This window comes from Perognathus longimembris, chromosome 1, assembly GCF_023159225.1.
Source record: "Perognathus longimembris pacificus isolate PPM17 chromosome 1, ASM2315922v1, whole genome shotgun sequence".
NCBI lineage: Eukaryota > Metazoa > Chordata > Mammalia > Rodentia > Heteromyidae > Perognathus > Perognathus longimembris.
Window position 1 is genome coordinate 79,071,253 of NC_063161.1, and position 27,241 is coordinate 79,098,493.

Below are 27,241 nucleotides of genomic sequence, written 5' to 3' on the forward strand. Positions count from 1 at the left end.
AAGCTCCCTCTCTGGGGGTGTAGGGGAAGGTGCTACTCGCCAATGGCAAGGACTCATGTGGACAGAGCAGGACAGATCTACACGACCTAAAGTATGAACCAGTCTTTCAGGTCCCATTGTTCTTCCAGAAACTGTGTGTGGTGAGGAGATTTGCCCTCCTAGTGTAGCCCTTCATGTAAATGAAGGATTGTACTTGCACCAATAATGGGACAGTCCTTTCTTTATGCATATAAAAGATTGCATTTGCACAGCCATTTATGCAAATAAAGAATTGTATTTGCACCAATCATAGTACAGCCTTTTAGGCAAATAAAAAAAATCGTGTGTGTATCAATCAGGGCACAGTTCTTCATGCAAACGAAGGATTGTATTTGCAGCAATTTTGGCAATCAGGAAAATGAGTAACTTTGTAGCCCTTAATGCAAATGAAGGGCTATGGTTGCACTGATCATGGTGTAGCCTCTCATGCAAATGAAAGATTATGTATGCACCAATCATGGCACAGTCCTTCAGGTAAATAAAGAACTAAGTATACACCAATCACCGCACAACTTTTCATGCAAATGAAGGATTATGCTTTGACCAATCATAGGCCTTCTGCTGGGACCCAGGGGAAGTGCTGGTCCTAGCTTCAGCTCCAGCTCCAGCTCCAGCTCTAGCTCTACCACACCTGCTGTGTAGGTTTTCCACTTTCCTGGCTGAGTCTCTATGGGTTTGGCACCAGCCTGACAGCTGTTCCTCTCTTTTCCCTTCTTCCTTTGCCCCACCCAGGAAGAAAACAGGCAGATCTTGGCCCGGCAGAAGTCGAACTCACAGTCAGACTCACACGATGAGGAAGTGTCCCCAACACCCCCGAATCCGGTGGTGAAGGCACGCCGCAGGCGGGGAGGTGTGAGTGCCGAGGTCTACACGGAGGAGGATGCTGTCTCTTACGTCAGGAAGGTGAGGGACCCCTCCACCTTAGTCCTGACAACCCTAGGGACCTCGGTTTTCTTATTGATCAGAGGTCAGAGCCACATAGCATGGGAGATATGATTGTGGGTGGGATGGAGGTCACCATTGTCTCTTGCCAGTGTGAGTTCAACATGTATTTGGGGTAGCCTTTGTGGGGTCTCTGCAGCTCATTATTAGTTTAGGTGTAGTGGTGTATGCCTGTCATCCCACCTCTTGAGAGACTGAAACAGGAAGATCATGAGTTTAAGGCCCAGCTATTTATTAAGGCCCAACTTAAGGCAATTTACCTAGCTGTTACTGGTTGAGAAGAGGTTCTTAGTAACATTTGCTAGAGCTGACCTTGAACAGAAATTCTCTTGATCTCCAACTCCCTAAAACACCAGTACTTCAGATCAAAATAAAACATAGCCCCAGGAACTGGTTGTCTTCTAGCATCTTGTAGGTAATTCTGAATTCTAGCAGAGCCAATTGACAGTGACCCCAAATTTTAGATAATGCCCATGCTGCCTCTTGAGCCACTCCAGGTTTCTCCTCCTTTATTAAACACACACACACACACACACACACACACACACACACACACGGTGAAATCTCACACTGGGTCTTTTTAGCATCACCTGACCTCAGCACACACTGAAGGCAGAATCCTTAGATTTCAAGTCATGAAAGAAGTCCCCAGGGATGAGCAGAATCTGAGAAGTGAGCCCTGGCCCCAGCCCCTCTGCTGTATGATGGACCAGGAATCTGACCCTATCCTGACCCCACAGGTCATTCCCAAGGACTACAAGACCATGACTGCGCTGGCCAAAGCCATCTCCAGAAATGTGCTCTTTGCACACCTTGATGACAACGAGAGAAGGTAGGTCAAGCTCCCTGGCTAGATCTAGGGACACTGGCCTCCCCTCTTGGCCTCCTCCTGGCCTCCCCTCCTAGTCTCCATTATGAATCACCATGGTGGCAAGTCTCAGAGTGCTTGGCTTCTGGAGGAGAGAGGGCCACCACTTTCTGGAACCAAGGCAGGGGTGGAGTGCAATGCCGCGTGTGGCCCTGGCCCAGCCCAGGAGACACATCCATACTCTAGCCGGGGTCAAGGGCCTCCTTGAATCCTAGGCCAGGACCTGTAGTCCCTGATGCCAAATTTGCCTTACAATGACATGGGGGCTGCATGTTCTAGCATCTTTCATATGCCAGTCGTGCCTGGACTTTGCTGAGACTATGTGGTGCCGAATCCCCTTCCTGTCCTTGGTGCAAGGGCCTGAGGGAGGGTCAGCAAGGGGCAGAGGCCACATTATTTGAGGGAGAGGGACCCTATGAACCATGAAGGGTTCAAAGGTAGAGCCAAAGAAACATCAAGAGGTTTGCATAAACTCAATCAAATGTGCCTCTTTAGTTTCATCTGGGATGATTTTCATGCACTCCAAGTCCCTGGGTGTGTTGTGTGATTTCTTAGTGCCATGTCTCTGGTTCCTGGGAACATTGTATTCTCCCCCACACCCCCACGTTTTTGTCAGTCATGGGGCTGGAACTCAGGACCTGGGTGCTGCCCTTGAGTCCTTTTGTTCAAGGATAGCGCTTTACCACTTGAGCCACAGCACCACTTCCAGTGCTAGTGGTTAGTTAGAGATATGAGTCTCATAGACTTTCCTGCACAGGCTGGTTTTGAACCGTGATCCTCAGCTCTTAGCCTCCTCAGTAGCTAGGATTATAGGCATGAGCCACTAGAACCCAGCTGGACCCTTTCTCACAGTCCATTTTCCTTCTGGAAAGCTCTTGAGCCTGCCTCTGGTTTGAGTTCAAATTTGAAACCAGCTTTTCAGCCAGACACTATAGCTCATGCCTATTATCCTAACTACTCAAGAGACTGGGATCTGAGGATCCTGGTTCAGAGCCAGACCAGGCAGACTCTTATCTTCAGTTAACTAGCAATAAATAAATAAATAAAAGCTAGAAGTAGAGCTGTGACTCAACTAATAGAGCATTAGCCTTGAACAAAAAAGCCAAGAAAGAGTACAAGGCCCTGAGTTCAAGTCTAGGGCTGCCAGAAACAAATGAATAAAAGGTAAGTAAAATAAAAAAGACTTTTCAGCCAGGGCCACCCAGCACCCAACATCACTAGACACCAGGTGTTGAGATGACTGCCCACCTTGAAAGGCATCTAGGCCCTATTGGGAGCGGTTGGAAGTAAGCATCCCCCCTCCCTGCAGTGTTCAGCCCAGCCCTCTTTAGCCATTTAGTGCAGTTTTGACAAGGGTAGACAAGGGCCTATAGGCATCTAGCTTTGTCTCCCTGGCCCAGTTTGTTTGAGCAGGCATTTATAGCTGAGGCAGGTCCCTGGTGACACCCCAGAACTGTGTGATTGGGGAGGCAGGTGGACAGACCGGAAAGGAAGCCAGGCGGGTGTGTCTGCTTCCTTCAAGTCTGTTGTTTTGAACTTTCCATGACCACGTGATGGGCTCCTCCTCCTGGCTTTAGTCTCTAAAGAAACTGGCAGAGGGCTCAGGAAAGTTCCACAAAAGGAGTGGGCCAGAAGGCACTGTCTGCTGACCTTTCCCCTGATGTCTCTTCTCTGGGCCCCTCCTAGACACTTCCAGCTTTCTAGACACCCCAGTTTCCAGCTTTCTGGAGGCTGTGGTTTGGCAAGGGCAGCAAGATCCCTTTCTCAGTCTGGGGGCACCTGGCAGTGTTGCCTTTAGCTGCCCGCCTCTCCCCTGTGTCCCCACAGGAGGGCGGGAGGAAGCAAAAATGTCCCCTGGCCAAGGATTCAGTTGTGGGATGGGGTGCTTTCTTGTCCACTGACCTTCTCTCTGGATTCTGGCTCAAGAGTGACTGAAGCTGGGGAAGGGCAGAGATCACATTTAATCTGACCCTTTTATTCAAAGATAATGGTACAGTGTGGTGGTGGGGGGGAGGGTGAGCTGACTCACCCAAGTTGCCTGCTTTCACCTCACAGCCTCAGTTTTCCCCTAGGTCCCTGGCACCTGCAGCTGAGCCAGTGTTCCAGCTTGAGGTTTTCCCCTGGGAATGCCAGGTTGCTGGGACCTTCCCCTCCCCTGCCTGCATGGGAACTGGGCATTCTGGGTATAGTCAGTGTGTGTGTGTGTGTGTGTGTGTGTGTGTGTGTGTGTGTATGGGGCGGGGGGGGGGGGGAGTCCCTGTGTTCTACAGGTGAACTGCAGTGCCTGGAAGAGGTTGAAAGTGAAAAGAGGATGTGGAGAGTCCTGGAGCAGAATGCTGGGCTGGAGTGGCCTGTGTACATACAGACATACGCACACATGCACACATGGCACACGCACATGCATGCATACACACATGCACGCTCTCACACACCACAACCTGAGGGGTTGTGCACTGGCGCATACACATCGGGTCCCCCTGTCCTCAGGTGTCAAGTGATGGTAATAAAGTGGACATTGAGGGAACGTGGTGAAGATGTAATGCAGTCAAGTCACACATATCTTATTGTCTCTGTCACCACCATCACTGCCACAAGCATCATCACCACCATCAGGTCCACTGTCACCATCACCCCCAGCACGGTCCTCCTCTGGCTGTCCTCTGGCTGTGAGATCAGGTGACCTTCCCCACCATGTGCCAGCTTCCCGGATAGCTCAGCCACCACACAGCCCTGCAGCAGTCCCCTCTGTGCCTGGGTGCTGGTGTGACCCTGTGGTCACTCCCTGGAGCCCCAGGGCTGGCTTTCTGCACTGCCCTGCACCCGTGTTAGCAGGTGGGCTTGCTCCTGGTTTTGGACACCCCCCAAGTTGGAAGGACGGTTCTGGGGTGATTGCCTTGCCCCAGATGTGGGCTTGTCCAGATAAGAGCTCCAAGGCGCAGGGAAGGGAGATGGAGGCCTTGCAGGTGTCCGGGACATGCAGCAGCTGTCCAAGCTGGGATTGGAACAGGGCTTCCTCTCCCCCAGAGCGCCCCCTTCAGGTCCCTTCTGCAGGATGCAGTCACTCCTGGTGAGGGCCTGGGGTCACAACAAGTGCAGCAAATCCTCATTCCACCCATTGAGGCCGGACACACAGCTTAGCCAGTGCCCTGAGAACCCTCAAGAACTCGGTCCCCAGGGTGCTCCGGAGCCCTGGGATGTCCCAGGGCAATCAGGGCCTGACCTGAGGGAGGGAGGTAGAGGCCCTGGGGCTCCATCTGGTCTTTCCTGACTTCCTGATTAGGGTGCCTTGGGAGGGAGCATGGCAGAGCCCCTGGGAGCTGAAGCACAGATAATTAGGAAGCAGCGCCTGTTGGTGGCATACGCTGGTCCTGGCTGGGGCCTCCTTCTCTCTGCGGCTCTAATTAAAACTGAGGCATCTGGCCTGTGCGAGGCCCCGCTAGCTATCTGTGCCCAGTCTTTTCCTCCCACCCCCCTGTCTCTGCAGTTTGTTTTTTCATGGTTTGGCTCTGGGCCTCAGGTGATGGGGAAAACACGCAGTCTGCCCGGTCACATGCAGCAGCCTCTGGCTGCTAAGTGCATTTTCATCCCGACTCTCTCTAGCTTGGCTCAGGCTTTGGGACTTTCTGCTTCCCTTTTGGGCAGTATTGAAAAACAAAATTAACATTTTTGGAAAAGCACAAGGCTTCAATCTGAAGAGATACTTAAAGGCTTGAACATGGAGAGGATTTGAGGGTTTTTTTTTTCTTTTTTTTTTTCCTCTTGCACAAATGCCAGGCTTACTCTGCAGCAGAGTCTGGAAGGCCTAACATGAACATTGTCATATTAGAGCCTGCAAATAGCACTCTGAAGCTGGCATTGTTACAAAGACCATTTTGCAGATGAGGCTTAGATTCGAATTCAGGGCCTTGCTTTGGCTTCCTATACTTGGCTGGCCTACCACTTGAACCATGCCACCAGCCTGACTTTTTGCTAGAGATGGAGTCTTGCAGGCTTTTCTTTCTGGGCTGACTTTGAACTGTGATCCTCTGGATCTCAGCTTCCTGAGTAGCTAGGATTAGAGGCATAAACTACTGCTTCCTAGTAAGAGCCCAAAGAAAGTTAAACTAGCTGTCTCCCAAGCTTGTTGGGAGCAGCAAAGGCTGGGATTTGAACCCTGGCTGATCTTGGTTGACCTTTCTGACCTCCATGATTGCATATGTACCTCATTACCTGAAGAAGTAATAGCAATGGCAATAACCTTTTTTGAAGAGCAGTAGTTTTCCACATGCCCAGAATTTTCTAGTGCATTGAAAGTCCTGCAGTATGTTGACAGTTGTAGTTTAAGCTTTCTTCAGAGTCTCTGCCGGCAAAGGTCGCCAGGGCTGCATTACTGTAGAGTGTGAAAAATGACAACACATCCTAGCTGCCGGGCTCGGCTCCCAGAGTTTGGGGGGAGCGGGGAGCCTTTGAGTGTTGAGTACAGCTATCCCTGCCTGGAGTGGATGTGCTTGTTTGTGCTTTATGTGTTACAACTCTCGGATCTGAAGTGTGTGTGTGTGTGTGTGTGTGTGTGTGTGTGTGTGTGTGTGTCAGAGGCTGCAGATTCCCTCCCTGCCATTTGCCTTTCCACCTCACCTACAAGCCCTCTGTGGATATTAGGTGAAAGGGGACCTTTCCTCCCAGCAAGCACCTGATGTAGGGACATGGACCCTGTGCCCAGAGAGGGTGTGGACAGTCACGGCCCTGGTGCTCACCTGACGGGGAGCAGAAAAGACTTCAGAGGGCCCATCCAGGTCTCTGGCTGCTGGGCCAGGTAGACCTTGTAGGGCACCCCCTGGTGGTGAGCTGGGCCACCGCGCCTTCCCAGCCTGGGGGTGGGGGGTGGGGTTCTGATCCTAGGAGAAGGATTCTCAGGGGTTTTTTACCCATCTCTGGGCAACTTGGCTCCAGGCTCCAAAGCCCTAGTCCCTAAGAATAGCCCTGTTGCTCCCAGTGGGGTACAAGGAGTGTGCTGGCTCTCTGGGGGTGGGGTGGGTATAGAGAAAACCATAGGGTGGTTGTGTGTCAGTGTGGGGACAGCAGACACGTCCCATCCCCTTGGGGACCCCATGCTCTACATGACATCCACTTGCTCACCATCCACTTGGATGACCCTATTGCCACTTGTCATATGAGGAAACTGAGGGCTAGAGAAGGCAGATGGCTCACTCACGGTTGTAAGGTTCCTGAGGTTCCTACAGGCCTCTTCACTGCTGCCTGTGGGATGGGGAGGCAGCTCGCATCTGTGTGCAGTGCTGGGTACTGTTCTCCGTGCTCTGAGTCTATATTGCAATGCAGGGCAGTGTGCTCCCTGTGCTCTGTGTCTGTAATGCAATGCCGGGTGGTGCTCCTTGTTCTCCCACCTACTTTGTCTTGACTTGGAAGCAAATCTCAGCCATCCATGTCACAAGTAAATATTTCAGAATAATGTGCTAATTTTCAGCCCCGTCCTCATGGCAAGCATGGGCTGTGTGGTAGGCCCGCCCAGGCCACGTGCAGAGCTACTGTGGTTTCTGAATGACCCTTTCACTGTTTTAGAAGGGGGTCCTTCCTGTCCCCAGCCCTCAGAGCCGCTCTGTGGAGGGTGAGTTTCAGGGTCTCAACCTAAGAGCAGGCAGTGACATAGGAAGACGTGACGGACCCCCTGGAATCCAGATGCTGACCGGCTTCTGGCTGACACTGCTCGTTGAAGGGCAGCCTTCCCTGCTTGTCTTTTTGTGGGCTGACAGCTGGCTCCTGCTTGTCCTTCAGAAAAAGCAACAGTTGCTAAGAGTCTGGCAAACAAAGATGTGCTTTGACTCCCAGGCCAGCGTGGGAGGGACAACCGAGCCCTAGCAGCTGAATGTGAGGATTCGGGTGCTTGGGGTGCAGATTTAACCCTTCCCTGAACTGGAGACTTCCTTAATAACTTCTTACTTTAGTGATGAGAAAGGCTTCCTTACTTCTTAACAGCAGACACAGTGTCCTCTGACTTAAGGTTAAACCCAGATTATTATGGGAGAGGTGGTTGGAAGGAGCCAGTTATGTTCCTGTCATCCATCTGTCCATCCATCCTTCCATGTATTTATCCATCCATCTATTCACTCATCCAGTCTCCCATCCATCTATCCCCTCATCCATCATCCACCCATCCTTTCTGCTGTCTGTCTACCCCTCACATTTAGCCATGTACCCACCCATTTATCCATCTATCTACACATCCATTTATCCATCCACCCCCCCATTTACCCATCCATTCTCCCTCCCATCTATCCGTCCACCCATTCATTCATCCATCCATCTACCATCCATTCTGCCTTCTATTTATCCACTCCCCCATACATTTACCCATGTGTTCATCCATCTATATCCATCTGTTTATCCATCCAGTCTGCCATCTATCCACCCATCCATGCTTTTGGCCATCCATTCTTCTTCCATCCATCTGTCCATTTTATTTTTTCCATCCATCCACCCACCCATTCTCTCATCCATCCATCCACCCACCCACCCCCAGTAAGTACTGGCTATGAGTTGTCTGTGGGCCGTGCGGGCACTGAGTGGAGGGAACAGGGGAACTATTGCTTCTTGTTGCCCTCCATGCAGGGAGGTGGGGCATGCAGAAAGCATCAGGATGACAGTGGCATCACTGCCTTTCAAGGTTCCACATACAGCTCCCCTGATGGGGATAAGCTGAGCCCCTCACACCACAGCAGGCTGTGTCATCCCACAGCCTTATGCACTCTGTAACTCCTAAGTTAGAAGTGTGATTGCCTCCTTCCACCCCACCCTGGAGCAAAGAGGGGGGAAACAGGTAGGAGAGACTCCCCTGGGGCTTACTGTGCATCCACTCAACCTCACATGCATGGCGGCTAGAGATGGGGCACTGAGGAGAGCCACCACTCACCCACTAGGAATTCTGTGAGTGTCTTCTTAGACTAGACCTGCTGCAGGGGATGATAGTGCAGACAATCCCTGGCTTTATGGATCTTTGTTCTAATGGGGGAGACAAAGAGGAGACCAGTTAAGTGTAGGGTGGTGGAATTCAGAGGTGCCAAGGAGAATCTGGTGGGGGAAGTGAACCAGTAAGCCAGGAAGGGGGAAAGCAGTATGTGTGTGTGCACACGTGCGAGCAAACACACCTCCCTACCCCCACCCCAGTACTGAGGCTTGAAATCAGGGCCGCATTTTCTTGCTTGGGCTTTTCTCTCAAGGCTGATGCTCTTCCACTTGAGTGATATCTCTACTTCTGACTTTTTTCTGGATAATTGGAGATAAAAGTCTCTCAATATTTGTCTGCCCAGGCTGGCTTCAAACTGAGATACTCAGATCTCAGCCTCCTAAGTAACTGGGATTACAAGTATGAGCCACCAGTGCCCAGCTCACTTTAAAAAAATTATCAAAAATGTCCAGGTGCCAGTGGCTCACGCCTATAATCCTTCCTATTCAGGAGGCTGAGATCTGAGGATCTCAGTTCAAAACTAGCCTGGGCAGGAAAGTCCATGAGACTCTTATCTCCAATTAACCACCAGAAAACAGGAAGTGGTGCTATGGCTCAAAGTGGTGGAGCACTAGCCTTAAGATGAACAGCTCAGTGACAATGCCCAGGCTGAGTTCAAGCCCCACAACTGACAAAATAAGACAAAAAATGATTTAAAATATTAATGTATTTACATTTAGTGAACTGTGCACAAATACCAAAAGACTCAGTCTTGCAAAAATACTGAGAGGTTTCTCTTTACAGAAAAAAAAATCAGTATAATTTTTTACAGAGAGGTGAGGTAGGATGATCAATAAAATGCTTTAAAGCATAAATGTTTTTTACATTAGGATGAATTCCATGGGAAGATGGATTTAAAATATCCACCCAGAGGAAGAAGAAGCATTGTCAAAATTCCAAGTGTCAGAGTTGTTTTCTTGTGGGGTGTCTGCTTTTAACTGACTATAAATTTGTGTCTCCTTGCCTTTATTTAAAAGAGGAGGCTGGGAGCCAGTGGCTCACACCTGCAATCCTAGTGGCACACAAAGCTGAGATCTGAGAATCACAGCTAGAAGCCAGCCCAGGCAGGAAAGTCCACAAGACTCTTTATCTCCAATGAACCAACAACAAGTGGAACTGTGGCTCAAGTGGTAGAGCACCAGCCTAGAGCAAAACAGCTCAGAGACAGTACGTAGGCCTTGTGTTCAAGCAAGCTCCATGACTGGCATATGCAAACAAAATAAAACAAATAAAACAAGGGAAGAGCCACAGTACACGGAAAACAATTTTCCCCCTCAAAAAACGTGAAGGACATCATACACATGAAGCTCTCAGTTCGATTCCCAAGCACCACATATATGGAAAACGGCCAGAAGGGGCGCTGTGGCTCAGGTGGCAGAGTGCTAGCCTTGAGCGGGAAGAAGCCAGGGACAGTGCTCAGGCCCTGAGTCCAAGGCCCAGGACTGGCAAAAAAAAAAAAAAAAAGTGAAGGACACAGAGTTTATGAAAATTCTAACATTTTCAATTTATCCAATATTTTGTGGATAGATATGTATATAATGTATTTTTAATCGTATAATTAATGTTATATGGATATAACTTTAAAATATAATTTAAACCTGTAATATATGTGTATATTACATGTTTTTAATTTTACAAGTAATATTTAAATACAACATATAATGGAAAAGATAATATTTAATTTGAACTATATAATTAATACTATATATATTAGTACTAGTATACTAATACTATACATGTCATATATACATATGTATACACATATATAATGTATGACTTGCCAAGAAAAATAGCTCACACCTGTAATTCTAGTTTCTATGCAGGCTTAGATATGGTTCACAATTCCAGGTCAGCTCAGGCAAAACCTTTTTGAGACTCACCATCTCAACCAATAAAAAGCTGGGCAGAACAAGTGCATGCCTGTCATTCTAGGTACACAAATAGGAAGAATAAAATAGGAAGATCACAGTCCAGACCTGCCCAGGAAAAAAGTGAGACTCAGCACCCCCTCTGAGCCTGTGTGGTTGGTGAACGTGGCTAATGGATGCTCTGGAGTTGAGCCCTCTGCCTGTGGCCAACGTCAGTATTTAAATCTTGTTTCTCATCTAGATTGTTTAATGTGGCTTGTTCTTAATTGCCTCTGTTGCACCCGGTGGTACAAAGCCAAGCATCTCTCTGAGCCATTTCCTAGCAATGCAGTTTTTTTTTTTTTTTTTTTTTTTTTTTTTTTTTTTGCCAGTCCTGGGGCTTGGACTCAGGGCCTGAGCACTGTCCCTGGCTTCTTTTTGCTCAAGGCTAGCACTCTGCCACTTGAGCCACAGCGCCACTTCTGGCCATTTTCTGTATATGTGGTGCTGGGGAATCGAACCCAGGGCCTCATGTATATGAGGCAGGCACTCTTGCCACTAGGCCATATCCCCAGCCCTAGCAATGCAGTTTTTTGAGTTCAGGAGGCTGGGGTGGAGTGGGGAAAGGGGGTGGCAGTTTGTGAAAAGCAAGGTTTGGCTTTGTGGAGAAAGCTACCAGTTCTATGGAGAAATATATTTTTGGGCCTTCTTGCAGTAATTTTTCATTTGTGTGTGTGTCCTGGGGCTTCAACTCAAGAGCCTGGGTGCTTTCCCTAAGCTTCCCCCCCCACCTCAGGCAGGCACTCTACTATTTGAATCACACTTCCACCTCCAGCTTCTTGCTGGAGTTAGGAGTCTGGACTTTCCTACTCAGGCTGACTTTGAACTGAAACCCTCAAACTTCAGCTTCCTGAGTAGCTAGGATTATAGGCATGCTTCACCAATGCCCAGTCCTCTTAATTTATTTTTTCACACCAGTATTGTGGTCTGAACTTGAGCCTTGCTGCGTGCTAGGCAGATGTTCTGCACTTGAGCCATGCTTGTAGCTCTTTTTTGCTTTAGGTGTTTTTCAAACAGGATCTCACGTTTTTGCCTGGAGTCAGCCTTAGATCACAATCCTCTTACCTGTGCTTCCCATGTAGCTGGGACTATAGGTACATGTCACCATGCCCAATTTGGTTGAGATAAGAGTCTCACTAAAGTTTTGCCCAAGTTGACCTTGAACTTTGAGCCTCCCTATTCCCTCTTCGTGGGTGGCAGGGATTCTAGGCATGAGCCACTGCACTGGATGAGATTGGGGTTGGAGGAAGCCAGGTTTCCAGGCCTTGTCTACTACCCTCAGTGTGTCGTGGCCTCAAAGAGCTGTACGGCCTCTGATTCACGTGCACTCTGCCCTGTTCCCATCAGGCATCTGATTCATGGAGGTGTTTACCTTGCAATGAGTGGGTGTTTAGGGATGCCCTTGGGAAGGTGGTGTGTCCACTCCCCATCCTTTAGTAAAGGAACCTGGTGGGAACTCCTAGTTTTGTTTGTATCTCTCTCTCTTCCTTCTTTCCCTTCCCTCCTTCCCTCCTTCTTCCTTCCTTCCTCCCTTCCTTCTTTCTTTCCTTCCTTCCCTCCTTCCTTCCTTCCTCCTTCCCTCCCTCCGTCCCTCCCTCCCTCCCTCCCTCCTTCCCTCCCTCCTTCCCTTTCTTCCTTCTTCCTTCAATCCCTCTCTCTCCCTCTCCCTCTCTTTCATTCTTTCTTCCCACTGGGATTTGAACTCAGAGCTTCACACTTGTGTTGAGCCATGCCCCCACTCTGCTGCTGAGCCACACCCCCAGTCCAGCTTTGCATTTCAGAGGAGGAATAAGGCCCCCAGAGGTGCTCGTGGTTTTGCTCTGGCTTGGAAACTCCTGACCTCACCTGTCCTTGCTGCCCATGGCTTCCATACCTGCCTATGGGTCTTTGCTTTGTGTTTGGTTTTTTATTTCTCTGGGGTAGGACATCCAGAGTTGGGGCTGCAGCCCTGGCTCCTCCTGACCTCTTGGCTGCTTGCCAGTGACCTTGTGCCAGCCTCTCTGCCCCCTTGAGGCATGTGGGGATGATTTGGGTGGAGGAGGAGCTGCCCAGATGAGGTCCCTGCCAGATTCCTTATCTGCATTTCCAAATTAGGGCTCTGTGGGAGCACGGGGCTGGGGCGCTAGCCCTCCTGCACCCTCACACTCTTATTTATAGAATGAGCTAAAGGCTCCTGTCCTTAGTCACCTCCATGGGTCACATCTCCATAGGGGCACGAGATGGGACCTCCCGGGTCCTCCTCTCCACCCTCTCTGCAGCATGCTTGGCTCAGAGCACAATTAATCAGTGTCGTTTGGCTGGCTGCACGGAAGGCTGCTGCAGCGTTTGGGGGAGGGGTCTGGCCCTGAAGGAGACCCAGGTTAGACCCTAGGTGGCTCAGAGGAGCCACACAGACCCCTAAGGGGTGGGGGTAGGGGTTGACAATCTCTGGGGAGCCCTCCCTCCTCCAGTCTCCCCTCCAGAGGCTGGAGTGAGTACCCCTCTAAATCTCTGCCTCCACAGTCTGAACCACCAACTTGAGCCTCAGTACTGCTTCCTTTTTGCTGGTTCCTTGGAGAGAAGAGTCTCATAGCTTTTCCTACCCAGGCTGGCTTTGAACTGCGATCCTCAGACCTCACCCTCCTGGGTAGCTAGGATTGTAGGCGTGAACCACTGGTGCCTGGCTATGCCTGTTTCTTATCCAAAGTTGTAAGCATATAGTTTGAAGGTGGCAATAGACAAATAGACAAGAACAGACTATAGACCGGGAAGTTAAAGATCATAAATAGTTTCCTTCTTTCTGGTTTGCAACAAGGTGGTGCTACATACCTTAGAAAATGTGCACCCCGATTTCCAGTCCCCAGTGTGCACAGCAGTGGAGGAGGGCAGGATGGAAGGGGCTGTTGGTAGAAATGATAGCCTTGAGCACAAAAGCTCAGGGAAGGCCACCCAGGCCCTGAGTTCAAGCCCCAGGACTGGCACAAAAACAAAAGTACAGAAAAGAGAAGAGCATCCTTGATATGGTGGCTCTCTGTATAGTGAATTTTGAAACTGGGTGGTGAAAGTCCTCTGCTTCATTCTTTTTCACAAAGTTCCATTTCTCTGTGGCTGCTAGCATCTGCTGGGCAGTTTCTATTTTAAGCACCCATGTGGGACTGTAGGTCAGTTAGGTGAGGAACCGCCACCTCAATGCTGTCTAGACTTCTGAGTCATGAATGTGAAATTTCTCTCCACTTGCTCGGGTCCTTCCCCGCTCCCTGTGGTGTGCTTGCATTTCATTTTTTTCATATGTTCAGATATGGTCATGAAATCAAATGGCTGTGTCTGTAGGAGGGGGCTCTGGTAGGTCGGCAAGGAGGGAGCTGGCCCCCTCCCTCTAGGAGGGTGGGCCCTGCCCAGAGGAGCCCGCTTTTGCTGTGTCTCTCTCCTGCCCCCAGGGCGGACAATATGGGTCACCCTGAGCAGAGACTGTCTACTACCAGGGAGCAGGGTGAGGACTGCAAGCTAGATCTGAATGGCCTGAGGTATTTTTGGACTGCAGCAGCTGCCTCTGGGACCTGGGCAGGAGGGACTCCATCCATCCACAGCTAAACGTTAGCCTCAGAGCTGATCAAACACAGGGGGCGGGAATGGGGGTGTTACAGAAGATATTTTAGGCTTTTATTCACAGGTTCATTCCAAGGCGGTGATTAAGTGCCTGCTGGGTGCCAGAGCTATCGTGGCCCTGCCAAACAGCTAGTGTCCAGGTGACAGGGAGAGAGACTGCGGGTAGGGATAGAGTTTTGGAGATTTGCAGGAAACAGACCTTGGGTGTCTCTCATAAATCTCCCTTTTTGGGTTTTACAGAATGTACAGTTTTGTGCTTCCTAACTTTACATGCCTTTGCCCATAATTTGTTCTTTATTTTTGGCAGTATTGGGGGTTGAACTCAGGGTTCACAAAATGCCAGGCATGCCCTCTACTGCTTGAGCCACTCCCCTAGCACAGGATTGGCAGGTCAGGCTCCCATCCCCTTGACTGATAGCTGCTTAGGTCACGCCCACAGCCTGTGATTGACAAGACACACCTTGTCCTATGTTACTGAGTGCTGCTGTACTATGGCTGCTTGAGCCACGCCCACAGCCAGTGATTGCTGAGCCACACCCATCCTATGATCACCAAGTCCCTCCCTGCTCCATCCTATTCTGATTGGCTGAACCACGCCCCCATCACAACTGACTACTGCTTGAACCATGCCCCCAGCCCTCCACTGGATTTCTATACCATTACATTTTCATTTCGGAGTAATTTCAGCTTCGCATTTGGGCTAGCTGTGATGGTGTCAGTTTGCAAGCCTTGTGCATGTGACCACAGACGTGCACCACAACCCCAAATCTTCACACATTAACCATCTGTCCTCATAGTAACCTGGGAAGCCTGGTACTTGTCAGCCCATGGTACAGACCAGGAAGCCGCCACACACAGTGGTGGGGCAGCTCAGGATGGGGATGACCCACGGTTTCCTCTTGCATGTGTGTGTGGCAGGGGGGCGTCCCAGGATGGGAGAAAAAGCTCTTGGTAGCATGGAAGCCTCCTTGTGGGGTGAGCAGGATCGCCTCTTGACTAGCAGGAATTGGAATGGAGGCCAGGATTGGGAGAAGCTCAGGACTGAAAGCCCAGGCCTTGGCAGCACCTGTCAGGCCTGACTTGCTGTTGGGTGCCCACCCCATCCTTCTGTAGGCCCTGGGCATGGCTGGGGTCCACCTCCCTGCTTCTGGTCTGTGGGTGATGTCACCTTTGGGCCAGAGAGTGCATTAGGTCCCCCCACAGCCAAAGCCCTGTGAGCCTGGCTGGTAGGTGGGGGAACTTTGCAGGAGATCTTGAACCTGGTGATTTTGACTTGTTTTGCTTGGTTGTTTTTTTTTTTTTTTTGCCAGTCCTGGGCCTTGGACTCAGGGCCTGAGCACTGTCCCTGGCTTCTTCCCGCTCAAGGCTAGCACTCTGCCACTTGAGCCACAGCGCCGCTTCTGGCCGTTTTCTGTATATGTGGTGCCGGGGAATCGAACCTAGGGCCTCGTGTATCCGAGGCAGGCACTCTTGCCACTAGGCTATATCCCCAGCCCTGCTTGGTTGTTTTTGAGACAGGGTCTTGCTATGTAGCCCTGGCTGGCCTGGAACTAGTGATCATCCTGAGTGCTGGGATGGTAGGCAGGTGCTACCTACCACACCTGGCTGGACCTGGTAAATTTTCAGCAAAATGAACAGATGGGGGTGGAGGATGTGGGGGAGTGCCCTACCAAATTCTCAACTTGTCATAGTCCCTGTTTATAAAGTTACAAAGAAAAATGGTCGGCCCATTAGCTGTTGGTGCCGGGAGGCAGGACACTTATAGGACATCTACTTCAGCCTCAGACTCATCTGTGCTGATGGCATCATCTTCTCTGAAGGACCAGCAGCTGGCTAGGCCACCTGGCTCTGGGGGCCAAAGCCTGGATGCCTGAGGCCAGCAGCTCCAGGGAAGGGAGCTGGGCTGCCTCACACAGGGCAGAAGGGGTGGCACCAGGCCCAGGCTGGAGAATTGGGGTGACAGTGTTATCCACATAGTTGGAGCCCTGTGGAGGTACAGGGCCAGTAAGGATTAATCTCTGTGGGGACCACCACAAGTGGGGCTGTGTGGCTCCAGATTACCCCCCACGGAGGCAGGACCAGAGACAGAGGGTACAGGATCTGTGCCAGGAGCCAGGTAGATGGAACCTGGATGGAAGAGTCCTGTGGTCTTGGTCAGGAAGCATGTGGAGTAGACCAGGGAGGTCTAACTACCTGTCTGAAGCTGCACAGCCTTGAGGAGTAGTGTTGGGCTCTGTGTTTCCTGGCTCCTTCCAGAGCCCTCTCCTCCCCGCAGCCGATCTCTCCTCCACACTGCTGTCTGCACCCACTTGTACCTCTGATATCACAATCACAGGGGGGAACCAGAGACTCAAGAGCTGCTCTATACACAGAGGACAGTGGTTCGGGGCCATCTGACCCCAATACCATCAGAAGACTGATGGGTTCCAGGCCTATCCACCCCCAAGCCCCAGAGCTGGCCCTGACCAGTGTTGCTCTAATGAAGGAGGGGCGGTGCTAGCCACCTGGGGCCACTGTGCCCCAGATATGAAGGAGGGAACAATAGCTGCTCTGCCTGGGGCAGAGGCCCCCAGCGGTGGCAGTGGGGGAGGGGGATGCTGTGTCCATGTGGGCCAGGATGTGGTCAGGTTCACTAAGAAGGAAACTGAGGCTCAGTCAGCTGGAGGTGACCCCCACCAAACCCAGCCTGCTCTCCCTGGTCTCAGAGCTGACTTGGATGAACTAGACTCAGTGGAGGAATGGGGGGTACAGCTCCTCCTTTCTGGGGCTGTGGTAGTGGCTGGAGGCAGGAAACACAGGAGCTTAGAAGAATCTAAATGCAACCAGGCACTAGTGGCTCACGCCTGTACTCCTAGCTACTCAGCAGGCTGAGATCTGAGGATCATGGTTTGAAGCCAACCCAGGTGGAAAAGTCCATGAAACTCTTATCTCCAATTAACCAACAAAGTAGAAGTGGGGCTGTGGCTCAAAATGGTAGAGCACTAGCCTTGAGCAAAAAAAAAGCTCAAGGACAGTGCCCAGGCCCTGAGTTCAAGCCCCAGGACTGACAAAAAAAAAAAAAAAAAGAAAAACCTAAGTGCTATTGGGGAGAACAAACTTGACCCCCGACTCACACTACATAGAATGATCCACCCCAAGTGAATGGAAGATTTAGGGGCCAGGACTGAAACTGTAGATATCCTACAAGAAAATGCAGAAATCGGCGCCTCTAGGCTGCTCTTGCTGGCAATCTTTGGCTGCTGTGACCCCAAGAATTGGTTTCCACTGATGTCTTGTTGGTAGCAAGAAGTGCCACGGCCTGCAGACTTGGAGTCAGCTTTCTCCCACTGTTTGCATCCTTCAAGTGGAAAATCATTTCTGGACAACATTTGGGGTGAAGGGTACATGTTATTCGCATACAGAACTGGATTCTCCCCCCCCTCCCTTTTGACAGTATTGCCTTACTCTTTCTAGGCAGTGCTCTACCACTTGAACCATGTCCTCAGCCCTAACTTTTTGGATAGAGCCTGATGTTTTTCCCAGGGCAAGCCTCAGATCATGATCCATCCTCCCTGTGCCTCTTGTGTAGCTGAAATTACAGGCATTGCTACCACACCTAGGCTATGTATTGAGATGCAAGTTTTGCTTTTTGCCCTGACTGGCTTTGAACCAAGGTCCTCCCAATTTCCACCTTCCAAGTAACTGGGATGACAGGTGTGAGCTACCATCCTTGGCCTGCAGGAAGTTTTTGACAGCTTCTGAGCTCTGAAACAAATTCAAATCAGAGCATAGGCAGTAGGCGTGGAGCTGATTGTCTGCAAATCATTACAGCATAACTCAGTCTAGGGATGTCTATGGAACTTGGCTCAAAGGGTTGGCCATTTGGGGGGAGGGGTGGAGAAACTGAGGCTTGCTCAGGTTTCCCTAGCCGGGAAAGGGGTGACATTCACACAGCTAGAATTGGACACAGTCACTGGAGCCCCTGTCACTGGAGCTTAGAATGGCTGGCCAGTGCCTGTATCGCAGTCTCATTTGAGATCTGCCTGGGGCTGATTGTAGCTCAGAGCCTGACCAAGGCCCAGCCTGCTGCAGGTAAGGCCCACAAAATCTAATTGCTCCAAAGTTTGTGCCAAGGTGTGACTGGCTGTGTTACAGGGCCCAAGAGAGGCAGGCACCAGTGTGGGTGGAGCCATGCTGTCATGAAACAGTCCCCAGAGAGAAAGCTGCCTTGTCCTGGTCCTCTAGGAAGCAAAGTAGTTCCCCTAATGGGGGTGTGTGTGTGTGTGTGTGTGTGTGTGTGTGTGTGTGTGTGTGCCTGCGTTCACGTGCATATGGTCTCCCAAGAAGTTCCTGGACATGAGGATGGGTGTCTTTCCCCACTGAGGGTGTCTTTGAAAATGCGAGGCTGTGTGAAGTCATTTAAAAATTTCTTTTTGTATACCAGTCCTGAGGCTTGAACTCAGGGGTTGGGTCTGTCCTTTAGCTTTTTTGCTCAAGGCTAGCACTGTACCACTTGCGCTACAGCTCCACTTTGGAGTTTTTGATGACTAACTGGAGATAAGAATCTTATGGAGGGGCTGGGAATGTGGCTTAGTGGTAGAGCGCTTGCCTCGCATGCATGAAGCCCTGGGTTCGATTCCTCATTACCACGTACACAAAAAAAGCTGGAAGTGGCGCTGTGGCTCAAGTGGTAGAGTGCTAGCCTTGAGCAAAAGAAGCTCAGGGACAGTGCCCAGGCCCAGAGTTCAAGCCCTAGGATTGGCAAAAAAAAAAAAAAAAAAAAAAAAAAAGTCTCATGGACTTTTCTCCCTGGGTTGGCTTTGGCTTTGAACCTCGATCCTCAGATCTCAGCCTCCTGAGTAGCTAGGATGATAGGTGTGAGCCGCTGGTAGTTGGCTAACATCACAGTTTTCAATTTGGTAGTAGGTTATACATTGCACCATGCACACAGCCTGGTGACCCTGCTGCAGCCAGGGCTCTGTCACCCCTGTGCAATGAGGCGGGGTGGGGGGGTTGGGGGGATGGAGGAGGCGTTTGCTTGCTCAGCGCCCAGCACCTTCCCAATTTACAGTCTCTTCAGTGCTGTTCTGCCCCAGGATGTGAATGGGAGGGGAATGTAATGTAACTTGGGTGGTCCCCACGGGGGAGGGGGGGAGGCTGCAGGTAGCGGTGTGGTTCCTCCAGGCTGAGCTGTCATTTTCGCCTCCTTCCCCCCCAACCCCTAGCCCTGCACCTGTGCCAGCTGTGCCTCCTCCCTCTGCCTGGTGGGGAACTTCACTATCCTGCAGGGCTGTGGGTTGGCATCCATCCCACCAGCCGCTGATCCTGGCACTGGCCTGGAGAGGATGGCCTGGGGCTGGTGCATTGCCTCATGTGGGCCTCAGGCTCCATACCTGCAAGGTGAGCCGTGGGGGGAAAAAAAGTTTCATTTCTGGCCACAGTGCTGGTCCCTTTCGTTTGAAGCAGTCCTAACAATGGAATGTAATCTGCCTTTGCTTTTTTCTTTTTTTTTTTTTGGCCAGTCCTGGGGCTTGAACTCAGGGCCTGGGTGCTGTCCCTTAGCTTTTGTGCTCAAGGTTAGCACTCTACCACTTGAGCCACAGCTCCCCTCCCTCCCTTCCTCCCTCTCTCCCTCCCTCCCTTCCTTTCCTCCTCCTCCTCCTCCTCCTCCTCCTCCTCCTCCTCCTCCTCCTCCTCCTCCTCCTCCTCCTCCTCCTCCTCCTCCTCCTCCTCCTCTTCCTCCTCCCTCTTCTTTTCTGGCTAATTGGAGCTAAGAGTTACATGGACTTTTGTGTCTGGGTTGACTTTGAACCTCAGTGCTCAGACCTCTGCCTCCTCAGGACCTGGGATTCTAGATGTGAGCCACCCGCTGCAGCATGAGAGCTTAAACTTGGGCTCACGCTTTCTAGGCAGGCACTCTACCACTTGAGCCCCACCGCAAATCCTTCTTGCCTTAGTTATTACTCAGAGTCTGGTGGTTTTGCCCCAGGCTCAATTCAGACTGTGATCCTCCTTCCTCCACCTCCTGCATAGCTGGGATGACAGGCGCTTACCAACACACCCAGCTCGTTGAGGTGGGGTCTTGGGACCTTTTTATCCAGATTGGCCTTGAACTGTGATCCTCCCTACCTCCACCACCTGAACAGTTGGGGTTATAGACATGAGTCACTGCTCTCAGCCTACACACTGGCCTTTTAACAGCTGTGCATGCTTGTTTAGAACAAAGTTTCAGACCAAATTTAATAGGCATTTGCTTTAAATGAATCTGGGTTTGCCATGTTTCCCCGGAACCCTACCCGGGTATCCACAAGCCTCAACTGCATGCTGGCCCCCGGGACCTGGACAGTGCATGGGTCCCCTGTCCACCTGCCACCAGGGCCCTTTGTGTCTCTGCTCTGTAGCCCCAAGACTGGCCACATGCCTGGGGTCTCCCTGCAGCCTGACCTTCTCCGCTGCTCGCTATGGGGAGGGAGGTCACATTCAGCTGCCCCTGGCCTGGGACCCCTGAGGTGGCCTGACAGGAGTGGGGGAATGTGGGAATACCTGCCGCCTGCCCCCTTCTCTCAGGATGCCTGGGGGAGCGGCTGATTGGTTTTGCAGGCGTGGAAAGAAGGCACATGTGCAGCCCACAGACCTGGGTGGTTTGTTCCCCGAGCAGCTATGGTTACCGTCTCCCAGCCTACGTGCCTGGAGTTCGGTGGTCACGGTGGCTTCTGGGACCGGCAATGGCAGCAGGAGCCTGCACAGCATCTTCATCCTTCCTGTAGCGCCAGGGGACCACAGAGGAGGCCTGGACACATCTCAGGATCTCTGATGGCCTCTGGCCTTGGAGGAGTCCGGGCAGTGGTGGCTGGGGAGAGGGACATCCTCTGCCCATGGTGATATTGTGAGTCAGTGCTGCACCTATTGCTGTGTCAGGGTGGATGAGGGCTTTTCGGGACATGGAATCCCTTCTGGGTTTTCAAAGTGGGAACCTGTCCTGGGCTGGGAAAGGCTCAGAGCTGGCCTGTTGGGATGTTCCCACATCCGGGGGGCCAGGAGGGTGCTCACCCATCCAGGACTCATCCTGGAGGGAGGGATTTGTGGAGAAGGTGAGGGAGAAGAGCATGGGTCAGGTGCCCACATCATCAAGTGTGGACGGCCCGCCAGTGGAGAGGCTGAACTCATCACACAAGCCCAACTGCAAACCAGCCTTTGCTCTTCCTCATGTGCCCAGAATGGCTGCCAGCATCCCCATGGGAGCTGGAATGACATCCTGGAAGGGAGATCCTTGCCAAATGACCCCACCTGACCCCTACTCAACCCTGGGGATGGCTGTCAGCGGCCTCCCACCTTGCTGTCCATGTGAGGCCTTTTCCCTTGGCTCTGAGCCCTGTTTCTCAGTCCCTCGTGAGAGGAAATGATGAGATTTCCAGCCCCATATTTGGCTCCGGTGTGTATGTGCGGGGGAGGGGGTGCCGAGCTTCAGTCAGGCGCTTTCATCTCCATCCTCACCTCTGGTTGACCAAATGTTGAAAACTAGGGGCACCCCACAGTTCCACTCTGCTAGTGTTGAAGTTTGCCCTCGGGTTGGGCATGATAGAACACACCTGTAATCCCAGCTACTCAGGAGTTGGAGGTAAAGAGGTTGGGGTTGGGCCTAAAAAAAGGTAGAATGCCTGCCCTGACTAGAAAGTATAAAGCCCTGATATCAAACCCCAACACTGAAGAAGAAAAAAGTTCTTCTGTTCTCAAGACTTCGAAAGCACTATATGCTAATTACAAGGGGAAAACTGGAACTAAGTTATTATCAGTCCCATGAACATAAATCATTTCCATGACTTTAACAGCCCTTGCCTATCTCCACCACTGGCCACACCTGGGAGTGCTCTATGTATATCCTCTGTATGTTTAGAAAAGTCACATTACACATGTTGTTCAGCAAACTGTGCTTCTTTTTTTTTTTTTTTTGGCCAGTCCTGGGGCTTGGACTCAGGGCCTGAGCACTGTCCCTGGCTTCTTTTTTGCTCAAGGCTAGCACTCTGCCACTTGAGCCACAGCGCCACTTCTGGCCATTTTCTGTATATGTGGTGCTGGGGAATTGAACCCAGGGCCTCATGTATACAAGGCAAGCACTCTTGCCACTAGGCCATATCCCCAGCCCCTGTGCTTCTTTATTAATAGTAGGGGAGGGGTTGCTGAGACTTGTACTTGGCTTTCTTGTGCATGGCTGGCACTCTACCACTTGAGCCATGCCTCCAGCCTAGCCTTTTGCTGGTTGTTTTGGTGTTAGAGTCTCAAGGACTTTTCTATCTGGCTGATTTGTGAGCCATGATCGTCTAGATCACAGCCTGTTTACAGATGTGAGCCAAAACACCTGGCTTGATTTTCTCTTTTTTTTTTTTTCTTTGTTGGACCCAAGGTTTGAACTTACAGAGGGCTCACTTGTTCTATCAGGTAGGCAAGTGCTCTACCTCTTGGGCCACTACTCTAGCCTTTGATTTCTTCTTCTAATGGTGGTTTTCCGTGGTGTCGGTATATGCTACTGCTCTGAGATCTCCTTTTATAGTGTATGCTGTACATTCCCCTCTATGCAGAGAACTTGCCTTTTGATGAAGTTATATTTTCATTTAGTTACAATTATTTTTCATTTCTCTAGAACCTTCTTCTTTAAACTCTATGTTATCTGGAAATGTTGTTGTTCAATGTCAAAATACTGTGGGGTTTTCCTAGCTGTCTTCCTGTTACTAATTTAGTCCCATGCTGATCTGACAGCCCTCTTTGTGAGATCTCACTGTATCCTTTCAATTTGCTCAGGTGTGTTTTATGGCCTGGGATGTGGTCTTTCTTGGTAAAAGTTTCCCAGGAGTTTGAGGAAGAGCATTTGCTATTGTTTGGTGAAGTCTCTTGTCAGTGCCCAGTAGATGCAGCTCTTGGATAGTGTCCTAACCAGCCCCTAACCAGACCCTGCATTTGCAGTGTTGTGAGTTGTTAACTCTGAAGATGCACTTGTCAGAGTCACCAGTACTCTATTATCTTTATGTAGTAGATTTCATCTGTCTCCACAGACTCTGCATCATGACTTTGTAAATGACCTCGTATTCTGTCTTATACCCTAATCTAGCCAATCCCCCAACTATTGGGTATGTATTATTTAGAAGGTATTGTATGTCACCATGACAGATACCTGAGAAAAAGAACTTAAAGGAAGAAAAATTTCTTTTGGGTACTGGTCTAGCTAGCTAGCTATCATCTATTAATCATCTCTTTATCTTTCTGCCTGTCAATCGTCTATCATCTATCACTTATCAATCATCAATCTGTCATCTATCATCTATCTACTTATGCAACTGGCTAGCTATCTTCTATCTAGCTATCTATCTATATGTCTAATGTCAGTATGGAGTTTGAATTCAGGGCCTTGCATTAATGTGTGGCTTGCTTGTTTCTGGTTGGTGCTCTACCACCTGAATCATGGCTCCAGTCTAGCTTTTGCTGGTTAATTGGAGAAAGGGTCTTGCACATTTTTCTGCCTGAGCTGGTTTTGAGCCATGATCTTAGATTTCAGACTCCTAAGTAGCTAGGATTACAATCATGAGCCCCTGGTGCTTGGCTTGGCCTATGGTTTTAGAGGTATTAGTTCATGGCTAGCCGGCACCATGGCTTTCAGGCCTGTGGTGAGGCAGAAGCATCATGGCAGAAGAAAGCTGCTCACTCATGGTGGCCAGGAAGCAGAGAGAAGGAAGGAGCTCGGGACCAGGAGCATCTTATTCCAGGGCCTTTCCTCCTCCCACCCCCAGCGACACACTCCTTCCTCTACTCCCCATCTCCCTCTTTCCACTGTCTCTCAAAAATGCCATCATATTATAAGCCTCTCAGTGGATAGATCCATGATGGTGTCAAAGCCCTCAGGATCCAATCACCTCCTAAGGCTTTGCCTTGAACCACTTCATTGGGAACCAAGGCTTCAATCTTTTGTTGTTGTTGTTGTTGTTGGTTATGGGGCTTGAACCTAGGTGTTGTCCGTGAGTCTCGTTGTGTGCAAGGCTAGCTCTCTACCACTTGAGCCACAGCACCACTTCTGGTTTTTGAGTGGTTAATTGGAGATAAAAGTCTCATGGGACTTTGCTTGCCTAGGCTGGCTTTGAACCATGATCCTCAGAGCTCAGCCTCCTGAGTAGCTAGGATTACAGGAGTGAGCCACTGGTGCCTAGCCTTCAACACTCTTATGAGGGAACAATGCATTCAGGTCATAATAGTGTTTTTGTTGTTGTTTTGTTTTTAAATTTCCATAATTATAGCAGCTCTGATCACCACCCAGCCCAGTAGCCCTTATTCTGTGGCACTGCTACTGGAGACAGTTGATTTCAAAGGGCATCTGTAGATGCTATGAGCATCCGAGGTCAGCCCCAGGCCCTTGCTTCTGACTGCTGTTTCCTGTGGCAAGCTGAGGAATGAATAAGAGGCATTTCTGATCCTCTAGCCACTCCCTAGATGGACAGGGTGGCCTCAACCCATATCTGGAGCGGGTCTAGGGGAAACAGTTTCCTTTTCTCTACCCAGTAAAGAATGAAAAGACAGGGAAGTGTATTAGATAAGCAGAGTACATTTATTTGAAAATAAATAATAAATAGCCCTGTATCAAGAGAGGGGCTTAAAGAGGAGTCCAGTCCTCTGGAGGGCAATTTTATAGTAGGAGGCTTCTCCCATATCTGTCTCCTCCCCTGGGCTTTGGGCTTTGTGCCGATTGCTTGATGGCTTGTGCACATGCAGCCCTGGCTCTTTTCATTGGTTGAGGGGCCACCCAGAGCACTATGGGAAGAAGAGCATTTGAGCCGGAGCCTGAGGCACTATGGGAACAAGAAGTGCCATGATAGACCACATGTTATCTGCCAGGTGTTATGTCTGACACCTTTTTTTTTTTGCGGGTCCTGGGGCCTGAACTCAGAGCCTGGGCTCTGTCCCTGAGCTTCTTTTGCTCAAGGCTAGCACTCTACTTGAGCCTCAGCACGATGACGTTGGGCGTTTTCTGTTTATGTGATACTGAGGAATAGAACTCAGGGCTTCATGCATGCTAGGCAAACACTCTACCACTAAGCCACATTCCCAGTCCTGTCAGCAACTTTTTATTCCTATCTATCTCACATTTCCATTCTCTCTTTCTAATATCTTTACCTCGAACTCTGCTTATCATGGGCTCCTCTTGAGGGGAGTCTCTTTAAAAAAGTGGTGTCTCTTTTAAAAATGTCATTTTGGCACCAAAACGCTGGAAGTCAACCAGTGGCTCAAGTGATAAGCGCATTAGCCCTGTGTGGAAAAGCTAAAGGACAGTACCCGGGCCCTGAGTTCAAGCCCCAGCAGTGTGAGTGCATGCGCGCGACACACAGACACAGACGTTTTCATCTTTCACTATCTTCTGCACCCATCCCTCACACATTGGCATGCTTTTTTTTTTTTTTTTTGGCCAGTCCTGGGCCTTGGACTCAGGGCCTGAGCACTGTCCCTGGCTTCTTCCCACTCAAGGCTAGCACTCTGCCACTTGAGTCACAGCGCCGCTTCTGGCCGTTTTCTGTATATGTGGTGCTGGGGAATCGAACCTAGGGCCTCGTGTATCCGAGGCAGGCACTCTTGCCACTAGGCTATATCCCCAGCCCCACATTGGCATGCTTTTGAACCTTTGTTTGGTTGTGGCTGTGGTTGTGGGTCTGTGTTGTTAACAGTTGTCTTTTCCAGAAGCTACCAGCCAAGGAGGGTATCAGCAGGGTTGGGAGGCATAAAAAATACAAAGTTTAATTTGAAAGGTAAAGAGAGGGATGGATGGATGTGTTAACACAGTTGGCCTTATGGCTGGAGAATGAGGCCTGCGTGGTCATATCTCTGCCATCAGTCACCGAACATTGCTATTTATTTGTTTGTTTAGCCTAGTAGCCTCCAGGGGCATTTTCTGAGGTGCACAGACGGTCGGCTGTTGGCAGGGCAGACGCGCCCCATGCGGTGTCCAGGCGTCCACCACCCTCGGTTTCTCTCTCTGGCCGCTGTCCTGGTTTGGAGTTGGGGAGGGGGCGGGTCGGTCAGGTCCAGAATACGCTCTGGTTGGCTTCCGGGTCTCTGCGTCGCGCTCGGATTGGCTAGTGCGTTCTCCGCTGCCTGGTTGGGGGGGAGCGGCGTGGGGGGGGGCGGGGGGGGGACCCCGGGTGTGCTGGGAACCGGATGGACCTGTTTCTTTTGTAGCTGGGGCGCGTGTGCAAGGTGGGGTGGGGGCGGGGCAGGTACCTGTCCCGGGCCCCCCTCCAGGTGCAGTTCCAAGGAGGTATGTGAGTGAGGAGAAGGAATGAAACAGCCGGCCAGACTTGCCGGGGCTGGCACCCAATACTTTCTGCAGCGGGCCAGGGGGACCCTGGGCCTCTCTGGGCACCTAAGCAGGGCTGGGGTTCACGGCCTTGCCTACTGCCTTCCTGCTGGCGCTAGCCTCCTGGGTGATCTTCTCCTCGGACCTCAGGGACGCCTGCCATCAGCCTCTCTTGCAGAGGTGAATTCTGGAGTTTTGGTTTCCCGGATCCCTCCCAGACAAAGTTAGGAGTTATTCTATATACCAGGGTTCCCCAAAAGAAGCATTTGCCACAGGCATGGCCACCCTTGTGAACCATTGCCCCAGGAAGTCACTTCTGGCCTTAGGATTGTAGCAAAGGCTGCAAGCCCAGAGCCTGGAAGGGACTGGGGTAGGGGGAACCCCAGGCCCTGGAGATTTCTGCAGACGAGGAGGGTATACAGGGTGGTCAATTCTTGCTTTGTGAAACCCCAAGATTCCACATTTCCAGCCCTCCCGTTTTGTTTCAAAGAAAAGATAAAAAGCTCAGTGTTTACTGGTGCTTTCAACTTTTCACTGTTTCGAGCAGTGTGTGTGTGTGTGTGTGTGTGTGTGTGTGTGTGTGTGTGTGTGTGTAG

General features: G+C 50.7%; 1 protein-coding gene across 1 annotated transcript in view; it reads left to right on the top strand.

The window, feature by feature from the left end:
- Prkar1b (protein kinase cAMP-dependent type I regulatory subunit beta) overlaps positions 1–27,241 on the top strand; it is a 76,065-nt gene that overhangs the window by 10,920 nt on the left and 37,904 nt on the right. The window contains exons 3-4 of the mRNA XM_048351391.1: positions 772–942; positions 1,722–1,813. Coding sequence (XP_048207348.1) covers positions 772–942; positions 1,722–1,813 — 263 coding nt within the window. The remainder of the gene's footprint in view (positions 1–771; positions 943–1,721; positions 1,814–27,241) is intronic.